Source organism: Penicillium cosmopolitanum (assembly GCF_028827165.1).
Source record: "Penicillium cosmopolitanum strain IBT 29677 chromosome Unknown utg000005l:1.0-4006212.0:1.0-4009387.0, whole genome shotgun sequence".
NCBI classification, from domain to species: domain Eukaryota; kingdom Fungi; phylum Ascomycota; class Eurotiomycetes; order Eurotiales; family Aspergillaceae; genus Penicillium; species Penicillium cosmopolitanum.
The window spans coordinates 1,835,263-1,850,529 of record NW_026622675.1 but is presented as its reverse complement, the minus strand read 5'-3'; the positions used below and the strand labels follow the sequence as shown (position 1 = coordinate 1,850,529).

General features: G+C 51.0%; 3 protein-coding genes across 3 annotated transcripts; 2 read left to right on the top strand and 1 right to left on the bottom strand.

The window, feature by feature from the left end:
• Window positions 1–276: 276 nt before the first annotated feature.
• N7509_003749 (60S ribosomal protein uL5) lies at window positions 277–978 on the top strand (the record flags this gene model as incomplete). The annotated part of the gene is made up of 3 exons (XM_056628386.1): window positions 277–318; window positions 377–774; window positions 852–978. The coding sequence occupies exons 1-3, from the start codon at window positions 316–318 to the stop codon at window positions 976–978; spliced, it is 528 nt and encodes a 175-aa protein (XP_056491120.1). The 5' UTR covers window positions 277–315.
• A 1,114-nt stretch (window positions 979–2,092) lies between these two features.
• Window positions 2,093–3,808, bottom strand: N7509_003748 (carboxylic acid transport protein; the record flags this gene model as incomplete). The annotated part of the gene is made up of 4 exons (XM_056628385.1): window positions 2,093–2,782; window positions 2,837–3,015; window positions 3,072–3,202; window positions 3,255–3,808. 4 exons carry the CDS (start codon window positions 3,806–3,808, stop codon window positions 2,093–2,095), a joined length of 1,554 nt encoding a protein of 517 aa, XP_056491119.1.
• A 2,054-nt stretch (window positions 3,809–5,862) lies between these two features.
• N7509_003747 (uncharacterized protein) lies at window positions 5,863–11,331 on the top strand (the record flags this gene model as incomplete). The annotated part of the gene is made up of 6 exons (XM_056628384.1): window positions 5,863–5,901; window positions 5,972–5,992; window positions 6,128–6,154; window positions 6,231–6,602; window positions 6,672–10,892; window positions 10,957–11,331. 6 exons carry the CDS (start codon window positions 5,863–5,865, stop codon window positions 11,329–11,331), a joined length of 5,055 nt encoding a protein of 1,684 aa, XP_056491118.1.
• Window positions 11,332–15,267: the final 3,936 nt, after the last annotated feature.

Sequence of the window (15,267 nt, the reverse complement as noted above, 5' to 3'; positions counted from 1 at the left end):
ACAAGTGCTCTCTCAACAGTGTAGGATCAAACAGGCGCGGATCCGTTGACAAGCTCTAGCTTTCGCCGGACTTCAGAGTTCTGGATATTGAATGACTAAGCTGAAGTGATCATGTGACATTTACTGCCTAAGGCGGAGAAATACTCAAAGGTTCGGTCCGTTAGTCAGCAGCCCTCTCGCTTGAGGACTCCTTATCTCCCGTGACCCTATCTCCCGTGACCGCACACACCAACCTTCGGAACGCTCCCCATTTTGTGACTTTTTGCAGGATCTCCTCTTCTCGATAACCACCTCACGCCACAACACTCAGTCGCCATGGTATGATACACCACCCCCTCATTCAATGTGAATTTGCAATCGCCTAACAGCAATGCAGTCGGACGGAAAGGACAAGAGCGCCAACCCCATGCGCGAGCTGCGCATCCAGAAGCTCGTGCTGAACATCTCGGTCGGTGAGTCTGGTGACAGACTTACTCGTGCCGCGAAGGTGCTTGAGCAGCTGTCTGGTCAGACCCCCGTCTACTCCAAGGCCCGCTACACCGTCCGTACCTTCGGTATCCGCCGTAACGAGAAGATCGCCGTCCACGTTACCGTCCGTGGCCCCAAGGCTGAGGAGATCCTCGAGCGTGGCCTGAAGGTCAAGGAGTACGAGCTCCGTAAGCGCAACTTCTCCGAGACCGGCAACTTCGGTTTCGGTATCTCCGAGCACATTGATCTGGGTATCAAGTACGACCCCGGTATCGGTATCTACGGCATGGACTTCTTCTGCTGCATGTGAGTACATCGAAGAGGAGCGGAGGCAGTTACTCTGCTGCAACTCGAAGGTGGATTGGGATGCTGACTATTTCTAGGACCCGCCCCGGTGAGCGTGTCGCCAAGCGCCGTCGCTGCAAGTCCACCATCGGTGTTAACCACAAGATCAACACCACCGAGACCATCAAGTGGTTCAAGAACCGCTTCGACGGTATCGTCCGGTAAACGCTTTAACGAGTGTTGAGGAAACGGGATGGAGGCCCGGATGAAACTGTGATTTACGATGCATCGAAGGGAGCCAAAAATTCTTTCTCCGAAACAAAAAATCGGCCCAGGACGGAAGACCCCGTCGACCCCGGCCGGGCTCCCGGTCCCTGCGTCGGCAATGGTGTTCTGAACCCCTTTCTCTTATTTTATCTACCACGGCAACCAGGATAGGCGTGCTAGAGACATGAATCTACTACCTTGCAAAACTCCCACAGTTCCACTTTTCACAATGAAGGCTGCACAAAAGGTGTTGTTTTTCCGCATAACCATTGTTGAAAAGAAGACGACACTAGCTCTGTCTGTGTCTGTCAAAACTCGCTTGATTGGTCTTGTACCATCAAAGAGTCGGTCTCTCCAATTGTCTTGTACGCTGTGCTTGGACTTTTGGGAGTACCACCTGGCCCATCTCTCTGTCTTTTCCTGTCTCAACCTGGTGCCGCTTTCTCTTGCGTAGCAGTAGGTCGTAGGTCGTAGCTCGTAGCTCGTAGTTGATGCAAATTGAAGCTGTTATCCGAGTCCCTGGGTGCAGGATATGCTGCTCCAGCCCCCAGTTGCCTGTAGCGGACCGAACCCTTGTCACGTCACTTGTTTTGGGTTTCGGTACTTTATTTCGTGCCTCCAACTCTCTTCGCCTCGAATCTTGATGCGAACAAAATTATTGTCGCGAAGATGCCAGGTTGGCTGTACCCCTGATATCGCCTGGGTCATAGGGAAAGGAGAGTCAGTGGTCTGTCGATCACAACCACACCCTCTTGCCTCCTATGTTCAGACTGAGTTGTCTGACTGGTTTCTACATGTTGATGAGAATCAGTATCCTTGCTTATAGAATGGCCTCTGTTCCCACGACTTGTCACCCTTTCTTCAAGCCTTGCACCATCGGGTGTTATTTCAACGCATGATCGAATACCCATACACCATACACCCACCATACAAATTGGTTCACGATTGTCTTTGCGAATTCAAGATGCAAGGTAAAGCATACGGCATTCAAAAAACTAATTAAAAGGATATTATAGAACGTCCTATATTCGATCCAGTGTTCCCATCGTGTATCTGACAAGAGGATGCCCAATCATAACTTCTCGTTAACACTCTCAATTCTCTCTTCCTTTGCCTGGCTTTCATTGCCAACCTTCTTCTCTGGGTCACCTGCCTCAAGATCCGCAACCTTAGTAGCAGCTACCTCATCAACTCCAGCCACCGCACTCTCAAAGCGACGACCACGTTTCTCGGGTCCAAAGGCGGCGGTCACCGCAATTCCTGTGGCAATTATAGCAGTCGCAACACCCATTACCGGTCCATAGGCCGATACTCTGTGACCGGATGCCGCAGTAATCCAGGTCTTCTCCGCAACGGCGTTCACAATCTGCGCAGATGGAGAACTGATCATGTTTCCAATTTGGTAGGTCAACCCAGGGAACGTGGATCGAAACTCGGGAGGCGAGAGCTCATTCAGATGAATGGGAATCACACCCCATGCTCCTTGGACGAAGAACTGCATGAAGAACCCGGAGGCACTTAACGATCTCTCACCCTGTGGCATGATCCATGCGGGAATGAGAACGCCCAAAACCAGAGCAGATACAATCATTGCACGACGACGGCCGACAAATTGTGAAAGGTAGCCGATAATGGTTCCACCAACGCAGGCTCCAGTCTTCATCAGGATAGATGCCCTTGAGGCGCCCGCGTTGTCGAGCTCTTTCTCTGTGAGCATGAACGTTGTGTACGAATCTTGGGATGTATGCGAATAATAGTTGAACTAGTTTGAAATCATGTTAGCTCACATTCTCTTGCTCAATGGTTGCAAACTTACCCATGTCATCAATATGACACAGTAAATGCAAAGCTTCCACTGCTTGGCCAACATAGTTCGGGTCTCCTTAGAGAACTCCCCTGCTGTCATCGTCCGTTTGCCTGCTTTTTTGGCCTCGATAAATTGCTGGGACTCGGGGAATAGAATGCGAATGAGACCGACGCCGATAGAAAGACCGGCTGCATGGATAGTTCTGTTAGTTTATATACATTCCTCTTTGATTTCGGATACTCACCCGCAGCCCAAAATACAGTCTTCCAACTCTCGGTACTTCCACCTACACCGAGATTGGCACATGCTGCAAGCACATACCCAAAGGAGTACCCTTGCTGAAGTATACCCGACATGAGACCTCTCGCGTTCACACTGTTTGCAATGATTAGCTACTTATAATTGTTCGGGACTGGAAATCACGTACGGGCAATGCTCTAGTGACATCGCAATAGCATTTCCGTATACACCACCCATAAAAAGGCCAAAAAGACTTCGCACAGCCAGGAACTGCTGGAAAGTGTGACTATAGATTGTTGCAATTTGCAACACTCCAAGAATGATCATGTTGAGAACCATCGGCCATTTGCGACCATACTTATCTCCAGCAAGTCCAAAAGCCGCGGCACCCACACTTCTTAGAAGAAGGGTAAGAGTTATAGCAGTTGAGATCTCTGTCTTGGAACGACCATAGTAGTCAGACAATTTCTTCTGCTGGATAGACAGGGCATGAAAGTCAAAGGCATCGGCAGTCCACGCTGTAAACCCCATGAGAAAGAAAAGCCAGTCCCGGGCTGAGAGCTGCATCAGCAAGCTGATTGGGTTTCGAATGGGCTCTGGTTCCTGCCATTCTGTACGAGTCTCGCCATATTCATTGGTGATTTCCACACGCTGCTTCCAAATAAACAAATCTCCAAATGCCTGTCGAGCAGTAGGAATAATCCCCTTCGCAATGGGCTCCGCCACTTCGTTGGAGGCCATGATCGGACAAAGGGAAACCCACAAGGTAAGATTTTTGATACCGGTCAAAACTTCAATCTGAACAAGCCCGTATCTGTATATGTATGTTTCCTTCCTCGGAGCTTTTACGGAAGCGCGCCATCGCCCTTTTTATAGCCATTGCTAGGCCCTCAGGCACCCCTGCCATATCCCTGCCCCGCATTCAGCTCCCGCATATTCTTCGTGATCAGAGCAACTTACCATCGGCCCCAGGTTTATCCCGTGCTTCGACGCGGGGAGATCCCACTCGGCTGACCAGCCAAGATGCCGCCAAGGTCTCGGCCATCCGTGCCCGCCTCAGGAAGTGATACGATACGATGTTTATCCCGCAAGACAGGCTTAAAATGTCAGCTTGGCGTGGGCAGACTTCTACTCCGAGATCCTTTCGGCCTTGGCTATACATTTTGAGTGCAAGGCCGCTGAGCGGCATCGGTATCTCGGTGCTTCTGAGCCAATTGAACAATGGCCGACCTGCGGAGGAGGGGTTGGAGTTTGCTCATGGATATTCCCCAGAGGCTCTTTTTATGAGATATCGGCTATTGGGGTATTTGAACTCGGGGTGTGGGAGAGTTTTGCACAAAGAAGCCGGGAAACAAGGAGTGCGCCACACTCCTTGGGTCACATCTTGTGTTTGCCACGCAGCTTACACTTTTGTTTTGCTTTTTTTTTCTCCCTGGCGGTTGGTGGGCGAAGACTGGGCTTGGTGCTTGTGATATATAAGACTGCCCAGATATGTGTTGGCAGTGGCTCGAACTATGTTCGATATTACTATCCCAGCCCCCTACGTCGTTTTCCAATGTTGCGGGTGCCCTTTAAGTATTTTCCAAGAAATGACGACAGAATGAGTCCTAGGAGATGTTTTCAATTCTGAGCTCGCTTCTATACAGGTCAATGATTGGCCAGTAAAGTTATTAGTTGGATTCTTTGGTCCATTAACTCCATGTGGTTGCTTGGATGCTGGGCGCACGTGTGGATAAACGGGTCTTGCCCTGCCCCGCAAAATCGGGGTGCATCCAATTTCTACCTAGGTAGATAATCTACTTTACTGGTGGGACTATATCTATGGATGGTTTCTAGGAAATCTAGAGTAGACATAGCTGAGGAGATTACTAGTAATTCAGATCAAATATGCATTTTGGTGTCTTCTTACTCTCAAATTTTTGTTATTCATTTTCTCATCGACACCCGGAGGTACTTTACTGCAGGTTACTATTAGAGATATATATTGAGCTGAAAATTAAATTGGGCAACAAGTCTTCAAAATCTAAAAATATATATAGGGAGTGTATCACACCATAATACATTCTCAGAGAGTTTAAAAATCCAAGAATACACCTTGCAGTGACAGGACCCAAAATACCCCAGACAACCAGAGCTAGATGCCATTGCGGGCCGAACTAAGTAGACTGACTCCGATGCCGGGGTTCCCGAGCCGGCCGACCATGGAAGCCTTCAAGTCCAAGGTTGGATGTAGGAAGAGTAGGAAATAGTAGAATTAAAGGAATACTTACTAGTAAGGAATTGATTCAATCTACCTAGACGAATGAGGAAATTTAACATACACTAGATAAGAGCATGGTACTTATCCTAGGCAGCTTCGTGTCCAGGCAGATTTCAATATATAGATATAAGGTAAGACCATCTCCGTTTGAAAACAATTCTGTTTGCGACTACACTCACCTCTATACATTACGCAGGTGACTTTCACTCCACCATCACTCACTATCACTACTGTTTGCTCCTGTGGCCCACTACTAGGAAGGGTCTGGAATGACGCAGTGTCCACCGCCAAGCAGCTCTGCCCCTGGGTCACGTGCAGCCCCCATAAGCGACACCTCAGCAACGACAACAGCGGCCTCCTGAGGTCACTTCCGCCTCTTCAGATTCCCCCATTCACACCCCTCCTTTTCTCACCTCTCCCATCTTACTCTCTTTTCATCAGATTCTTCTCCCCTTTTTCCTTCCCTTCCATTGATCAGTTTTCCTTGCGTGGCGTTCACTTGGGCGGATCAGGTCGTGCTGCGGCCTAAGTAAATATGGCACCGCTTCCCATCAAGTTCACAGAACTGGTCAATGTATGTCGCTTTCCCTTGCGCTCTGATTATCTCAAGACCTGTTAAACTGACACTCTTTCTCTTACAATAGTTGACCAATGTTGGCATTGCGGTATGTCTTGGATTGTTGGGCTTTGCCCGTGTCACTTTCGCGATGAGCTCCCGTTGGGCGGCGGAATCGCCGGTCGCGCCCGGCTCGCCTTTCGGATCATACAAGCAGCCTACTAACTTCTTTCGCCATGTATAGCAACAATCCATTGGCTTCTCCTCATGTGTAAGTTCTCCGTCATGCAAGGAAAGTGCACCCGGAAGTGAAACATGCAACTAACCACACTCCCCCCACTCTATAGACTCTCGAATCGGATCACTATGTCTGTGTTCGTCAAAAGCTCGAGGAGGACGACAAGCCCCAGGTTATCATCGTCGACCTGAAGAACAACAATGAGGTGATGCGGCGGCCGATCAACGCTGACAGTGCGATCATGCACTGGAGCAAGAACATTATCGCCCTCCGCGCCCAGGGCCGGACAATCCAGATCTTCGACCTTGCAGCCAAGTCAAAGCTCAAGTCCGCCGTTATGAATGAAGATATCGTCTACTGGAAGTGGCTCAGCGAAAAGTCACTGGGTCTGGTTACCGATACCGCAGTTTACCACTGGGATGTCTATGATGCTTCCCAGGAGAACCCGGTGAAGATGTTCGACCGTCTTCCCAATCTTTCCGTACGTCTGCCTTGACAAATCCAAACAAAGCTTGAATCACTTACTGACTCTTACTTGTTTCTTATTTAGGGATGCCAAATCATCAACTACCGCGTCAACTCGCAAGATAAATGGATGGTTGTTGTTGGTATCAGCCAACAGCAAGGTCGCGTCGTCGGATCTATGCAGCTCTACTCCAAGGAGCGCGGTATTTCACAGTTCATTGAGGGCCACGCCGCTGCCTTCGCCGATATCAACGTTGAGGGCTCTCCTTTACCCCACCACCTCTTTACATTCGCCGTACGCACTGCGACCGGTGCCAAGCTGCAGATTGCCGAGATCGACCACCAAGAACCCAACCCACGATTCCAGAAGAAGGCCGTCGAAGTGTACTTCCCCAGCGAAGCCGTCAATGACTTCCCCGTTGCGATGCAGGTATCATCCAAATACGATGTTGTCTACCTGGTGACGAAGTATGGATTCATTCACCTTTACGATCTTGAGACCGGTACTTGTATTTTCATGAACCGAATTTCCAGCGAGACCATCTTCACCACCGCCTCTGATATGGATGGACAGGGCCTGGTTGGTGTCAATCGCAAGGGTCAAGTTTTGTCAGTCAGCGTCGACGAGGGTACCATCATCGAATACCTCATGAACAACCCCGCCATGTCTTCTCTTGCTGTGAAGCTTGCTTCTCGGGCGGGTCTCCCGGGTGCTGATCACTTGTATCAGCAACAATTCGACCAGCTCATCAGCACCGGTCAATTCGCCGAGGCTGCCAAGGTTGCTGCAAACTCCCCTCGTGGATTCCTTCGTACTACGGAAACCATCAACCGTTTCAAGAGCGCTCCTCAAGAGGGTAACATGTCCGTCATTCTTCAGTACTTCGGTATGCTTCTGGACAAGGGTTCGCTCAACCGCTACGAGAGTGTGGAGCTTGTTCGTCCCGTCTTGCAGCAGAACCGCAAGCACCTGCTGGAAAAGTGGATGCGCGAGAATAAGCTGGAGTCTTCGGAAGAGCTTGGAGACATCATTCGCCCATACGACATGGCTCTGGCCCTGAACGTCTACCTTCAGGCCAACATTCCCAACAAGGTTGTCGCCGGCCTCGCCGAGACTGGTCAATTCGACAGGATTCTTTCCTACTCCAAGGAGGCCAACTACCAGCCCGACTACACCCAGCTCCTGCAACACATTGTCCGTGTCAACCCCGAGAAGGGAGCCGAGTTCGCTACTCAGCTCGCCAACGAGGAGGGCGGCGCTCTCGTTGATCTTGACCGTGTTGTGGATGTGTTCCTCTCCCAGAACATGATCCAGCAGGCCACCTCCTTCCTCCTCGATGCCCTCAAGGACAACAAGCCCGAGCACGGCCACTTGCAGACTCGCCTTCTGGAGATGAACCTTGTCAATGCTCCTCAGGTCGCAGACGCCATTCTAGGCAATGAGATCTTCACTAACTATGATCGCGCTCGCATCTCTCAACTTTGCGAGCAAGCCAATCTCATTCAGCGCGCCTTGGAGAACTCCGATGACCCCGCTGTGATCAAGCGCAACATTGTTCGCACTGACATGCTGACTCCCGACTGGTTGATCAACTACTTCGGTCGCCTGTCTGTGGAACAGACCCTCGAGTGCATGGACACCATGCTCGAGAACAACATCCGCCAGAACCTGCAGGCTGTCGTTCAGATTGCTACCAAGTTCTCTGATCTCATTGGACCTAACCGTTTGATCGACCTTTTCGAGAAGTACCGTACCGCCGAGGGTCTCTACTACTACCTGGGAAGTATTGTCAACCTCAGCGAGGATGGCGAGGTGCACTTCAAGTACATCGAAGCCGCCACTGCCATGAGCCAGCTCACCGAGGTCGAGCGGATTTGCCGTGAGAGCAACTACTACAACCCCGAGAAGGTTAAGAACTTCCTCAAGGAGGCTCACCTGTCTGAGCAGCTCCCTCTCATTATTGTCTGCGACCGTTTCAACTTCATCCACGACCTTGTTCTCTACCTGTACCAGAACCAGCAGTTCAAGTCTATCGAGGTCTATGTCCAGCGCGTGAACCCCTCTCGTGCTCCCGCTGTTGTTGGCGGTCTGTTGGATGTTGACTGCGAGGAGAGCATCATCAAGAACCTCCTGTCCACCGTTGATCCGTCGGTCATCCCCATTGATGAGCTCGTTACCGAGGTTGAGAGCCGCAACCGTCTCAAGCTGCTGCTGCCCTTCCTCGAGGCTACCCTTGCCACTGGTAACCAGCAGCAAGCTGTCTACAACGCCCTCGCCAAGATCTACATTGATAGCAACAATGATCCCGAGAAGTTCCTGAAGGAGAACGACATGTACGACACCTTGACTGTCGGAAAGTACTGTGAAAAGCGTGACCCCAACCTGGCCTACATTGCCTACCGCAAGGGCCAGAACGACCTGGAGCTCATCAGCATTACCAACGAGAACGCTATGTACCGTGCCCAGGCCCGCTACCTTGTTGAGCGTGCGGACCCCGAGGTCTGGACTTTTGTCCTCAGCGAGAACAACATCCACCGCCGTTCGCTTGTTGACCAGGTCGTTGCCACTGCTGTCCCCGAGTCCACCGAGCCCGACAAGGTTTCCGTGGCTGTTAAGTGCTTCCTTGATGCCGATCTCCCCGGCGAGCTTATTGAGCTTCTCGAGAAGATCATTTTGGAGCCTTCGCCATTCAGCGACAACGCCAGCCTGCAAAACCTGCTGATGCTGACTGCTGCTAAGGCTGACAAGGGTCGTCTGATGGACTACATTCACCAGCTCAACGAGTTCTCTGCTGATGAAATTGCTGAGATGTGTATCAGTGTTGGCTTGTATGAGGAGGCTTTCGAGATCTACAAGAAGGTCAACAACTTCCTGGCCGCTGCCAATGTCCTTGTTGAGAACATCGTCAGCATTGACCGCGCTCAGGAGTTTGCCGAGCGTGTTGAGCTGCCTGACGTCTGGAGCAAGGTTGCCAAGGCCCAATTGGATGGTCTGCGTGTGTCTGACTCTATCGAGTCGTACATCCGTGCTGCTGATCCCTCCAACTACAATGAGGTTATCGACACCGCCACCCACGCCGGCAAGGATGAGGATCTCGTCAAGTTCCTTCGCATGGCTCGCAAGACTCTGCGCGAGCCGGCCATTGATACTGCCCTCGCATTCTGCTTCGCCCGTCTGGACCAGCTTCCCGAACTTGAGGACTTCCTGCGCACCACCAACGTCGCTGACATCGAAACCTCCGGTGACAAGGCCTACGAGGAGGGTTACCACCAGGCTGCCAAGATCTTCTTCACCAGCATCTCTAACTGGGCTAAGCTGGCCACCACTCTGGTGCACCTTGAGGAGTACCAGGCCGCCGTTGAGTGTGCCCGCAAGGCCAACAGCGTCAAGGTCTGGAAGCAGGTTAACGAGGCCTGCGTTGACAAGAAGGAGTTCCGCCTCGCCCAGATTTGCGGTCTGAACTTGATTGTTCACGCCGAGGAGCTTCAGGCCCTTGTGCGCCAGTATGAGCGCAACGGTTACTTCGATGAGCTGATCTCCGTCCTGGAGGCTGGTCTCGGCTTGGAGCGATCTCACATGGGTATGTTCACTGAGCTGGGCATTGCTCTGTCCAAGTACCACCCCGACCGTGTTATGGAGCACCTCAAGCTGTTCTACACTCGTCTCAACACCCCCAAGATGATCCGCGCTTGCGAGGAGGCGAACCTGTGGCCGGAGCTGGTCTTCCTGTACTGCCACTACGATGAGTTTGACAACGCGGCTCTGGCTATGATGGAGCGTGCGGCCGATGCCTGGGAGCACCACTCGTTCAAGGACATCATTGTTAAGGTTGCCAACCTGGAGATCTACTACCGTGCCTTGACCTTCTACCTGCAGGAGCAACCCCTCCTCATCACCGATCTTCTGCAGGCCCTCACTGCCCGTATCGACGTCAACCGTGTCGTCCGTATCTTCCAGAGCTCCGACAACATTCCTTTGATCAAGCCCTTCCTGCTCAACGTCCAGACCCAGAACAAGCGCGCGGTCAACGACGCCATTAATGAGCTTCTGATCGAGGAGGAGGACTACAAGACCCTCCGTGATTCCGTTGACAACTACGACAACTTCGACGCTGTTGATCTGGCTGTGCGCCTGGAGAAGCACGACCTGATCTTCTTCCGCCAGATTGCCGCCAGCATCTACCGCAACAACAAGCGTTGGGAGAAGTCTATCGCCTTGTCCAAGCAGGATAGGCTATACAAGGATGCCATTGAGACCGCTGCCATCTCAACCAAGCCCGAGATTGTGGAGGAGCTCCTTCGCTACGTATGTCCCTTCCTAGCCCCTTGTATCTCATCTTTCATAAAAACAAAGCTAACAAACCTCTTAGTTCGTCGATATCGGAAGCCGCGAGTGCTACGTTGGCATGCTGTACGCCTGCTACGATCTCATCCGCCCTGACGTGATCATGGAGATCTCATGGCGCAAGGGCCTGCACGACTTCACAATGCCGTTTATGATCAACTTCCTCTGCGAGCAGACTCGTGCGATCGAGACACTAAAGAAGGATAACGAGGAGCGCAAGTCCCGCGAGACGACCCACACAACCGATCAGGACAACACCCCGATCCTGGGTGGCTCTCGGCTGATGCTGACCCAGGGCCCCGGTGGTCCCGCTCCGGCCAGCCCATACGGACAAGCTAACGGGATCACCCCCGCAAGCTACGGGATACCGCGCGTTCTAGAGAAAGAGAGACCCGGGTAATCCCCTGAGTTCCTTGTTTTCTTCCTCTTTTTTTTGTTTCTCCTTTTTTTTTTTCTTGATCATGTGTAACATAAAGCGAAGTGATGACCCCTTTGGTGCGAGCAAAAAGACATGAAGATCGGGGAAGGGATGGATTGGCATGGGTTGCCAAGCTGAGTTGAGATGAGGCTGGATGGATGGGATGTGTCATGTCATATCATATCATCGGAGGGAGATTCTATTCCCTGACGGCCTGTTAATTTTTTCCTTTTCTTTTATCTTTTTGCTTCTTTCATTTCTTTTTTTCTTCCCCTTTCTCTCTATTTTATCATTTCCTCTCTATTATCCAATTGTATTTTTGACATCGTTCTGAATTCTGTTGCGGAGGCTTTCTCGTATTGGTAGCAGCATTGCTCTAGACCGGCTATTCAGTAGTTCCCATGCATGCATGCATCTATCTTCAGTACATTGAACCCTACTAGTACTCACATGGTCTACTAGTATCGTGCTACGCTGCCACCAAAGATACCCAAGAGCCTACGACTTGGCGCATCCCATAGCACAACTGATGGCACATGACCAAGTCCAGGTCCACTACAAAAAACACTGGGCATTCTAAACATGAACTAACGACCGTACGACCCGTTTTTGCGCCTGCCAAGTGTTGCCTCAGATCAGAATGATCGACTGCAGATACCGGACTTGCGCCAAGAGCGCCAAGGTCCATCATTTGCAACTATCGTGATCTCCTCCATATAGCTCCGTGGAGCAAGGAGGGTCATCGGTGCCATACAGCCCAGTCCAGTCCGCTCCGCTCCACTGGGGGGTTTCGGGTTCAGGTTCAGTTTCAGAGATGCAGGGAGTTGCAGTTGCAGTTGCAGTTGCAGAGTAGTTAGCTGCAGATCTGAGATTGCCCAGACTTTGGGTATGTACGAGTAGCTCGCCGTGGTACGAGTAGAGTACTCCGTAGAACAATTGACAACGCCTACTAGTTAATTACAACTGCAATACCTAGTCTATGTATATCTAAAAATGCAACGGAGTAACTAAACTAGTTACTAGTTAGATGGCCAGTCACCACCACTTCTCCTCCTAATACTAATATTACCCGGTCGGACAAAAGGATAGGATAGATTGTACATGCGTAGAAGGGATTCTAACATAACCACCACACCTACCTACATCCTTGGCGGGCATTGGCTTGGTTTGTTGAACAGGACAATGCGTACAGTACATTCGTCCTCCGATCCGACGGAGGAAATTGCCCGGCGGGGAGAAATCTAAGGTCGTTCGCTTTTCCGCTGGGATACAATACTAGTACTAAGGTAAAAGCAGCTTATCAGTTCTGAGTAGTTCGTGCCGAGTGCAGCCGCCCGCTGGCGCTGGGCTCCGTCCGGGCCGGAGGTTAGAGAAGAGGAATGGAGTACGGAGTCTAGAGAGCAGAGTAGTCGGGAGCTGGCTGAGCTTTGAAAAGAGCAGAATCGCTTTCCGGGGAATGATTTACCCCGTGGAGAAGGATAGAAGGGAGTTTGCTTTGATTTGATTTGTCTGACTTTGAAGCTATGCCTTGTCTGGATCTGTTTGTCTTTGCAGAGACTGACCGGTACTCAGATATTTTTTTTAGTAATTTATTTTTATTTTTATTTTTATTTCTGGGGCCTGGACTGGTTTGCGCCACTGGTACATACAAGCTTACTACAGTAGTTAGTATGGGGGGACGTGGATGTGGATGTGGATGTGGGTGTGGGTGAGGGGAGATACTGTAGAGTAGCTGGGGAGAGGCAGGGAATGAGGGGCGGGTTAAGATTGTGGCAGTGACTTTTTCCATTTTTGGAGCCTTGCGTCGTTGGGGATTGCGTTCGCTGTAGCTGTACAGAGTACAGAGTACATTACTGTACATAGGGTATGCGCTGGTGCAATCATGTTGATAATCGGCGAGTGCAGAGTGGTTGGTTTCCCATGTACGCACGTGGGATGACGTTTGGAAGAGATAAGACGTGAAGAGGTGATGGGCGGGACCATTCAGGCGGGACGATCTGTCTATTGGAATGGCATTGGCATTGGCATTGTATTGATTTCAATTGAATTGGTATTGGACATTCAAGTTGCGGAGTACGGATACTCCGTAGTGTGTAGATAGTAGTTAGGGTACTCCCTCCGCTAGACATCGGAATGGTACTCGTAGAAGGGAGGCTTATCGGGCGGCCTTCCGGTGCGCTGGTAGGTCTGGGCGCTTTGGCTTTGAGTTTGCACATGATGCAGAGAAAATCGTTCTTCTGATACTAGTACTCGGTAATGTAGAGCCAAGAACCCCTTGGTCTGGGCATTGCCAGATTTACAGAACTATTGTTGCACAATTCTACATGAAATATCTTGGCTCTACTCTGTACATACTCCGTACGTCAACCTCAGATAACTGTGTCTGTCTTGGCCGCTTGGCTGCTCTACCGCGGACGGCGCGGTGAAGTTGAGGTGGTACCTGTCATACTGCGGCGGGAGATCACCACAGTGCCAAGGGGGGGGGGATAAAATTAAGATACTAATACAATATGATAATGAACCGAAACGAGCCACAAAGCAAGACAAATAAAAATTGGCCAAGACGGTCCTCGTCGGAGGGATACACCGAAAGACCCGTTCCAGAGACTGGGTTCCAGCGTGGCCCTCGGAGCGAGGAAGGAGATCCTTTCCTCTAGGGATGAGCACGCATGACCATCCCGGGTTGCGGGACCGTCGTTTTCTCGACGGGGTAAGAAGATCCAGAAGATCCAGAAGATCCAGGAAGGGGTAGGCGAGAATAGTCGTAGTCAGAGGGTGAGAAGGGGAATACTTCCGGAATGACTTTCCCCGAGGTCAACGCGTTTCAGGAACGAACGGGGGGGTTCAGTATGAGGGGATTGGTGCAGAGAAGGAAAATCGTGGGAATTCATGGGTTATGATTGGTGGGGGTGGCGGTTTCTTCGAAGATGGAAGAAATATGGAACGAAAGTTCTCCGAGTCTGCCCCGGAATGGTGACAAGGTTTCCCGTCGCTATCCGTTCTGGAGAGGATTGAGCAATGGCTACATGGGCTAGAATGTGTGGCATGGGCCCGAGGACCCAAGGTAAGAGTAGATTTTCCCCAGGGCTGGAGGTTGTACCTAATCCACCCGATCTGAAGGAGAGAATCGGCGATGAGATCATCGGGGGAGTTGTTCCCGACTTGAGAGACCCGCTGGCTGCAGACACAGAGGGAGGGAGGGGGGGGGGGGATGATAGAAGTTCATGGCGTCAATGAAGGAGAAGCGAGGTAGTAGTAAACAAGAGTAGCCCCGTAGTTGTTCACGAGATCGAAAGAAAAAGCCATTTGGACCAATTCTTGACCGAAGATCACCTCTTGGAAGTCGTCGGTGTGCCGGTGAACTTGTAGGTGAAATCAGTCGAGACGGGGAGAGAGGAAAGAAGTGGGGAGGACCAAGTGGGCACTGAGTACTGCACTGGGTACTGAGTATACTGGGGGAGAGAGTGACTGGAGTGACTGTTCTTGTTACCTCATTTGCCCCGGACGCAGATCTTCCTGGCCCGTGATCGCTGGCAGAAGTCGCCCTTTATCAGCTCCCCTCCTTCCTGCTGCTTCCCCCCATCTTTTTTTTTCTTCCTCTTTATCCCTCCCTCTCCATAACCCTTTTTCTCTTCACTGTCAACTTCTTCAACCCTGTTTGATTGTCGGACTGCTTCAGTGTCAGTTGAACTGCTTTGCCGAAATCGGCCTGGACGAAGATCCGGAGCTTCAATCTAGCTTGTGAGTCACCCCGCTATTTGGATTCGGCTGTATATGGCTTCATATTATGCCATTGAATTGCATACAGCCACATGGAGATGAATCCAGAGGCATTCGGAGATCTTTCTCTGAATTTCCCCCAGGAGAAATACAATAACTAACACCATCCCAGCTTGTAAATTAACCCCTCCTCTCCCT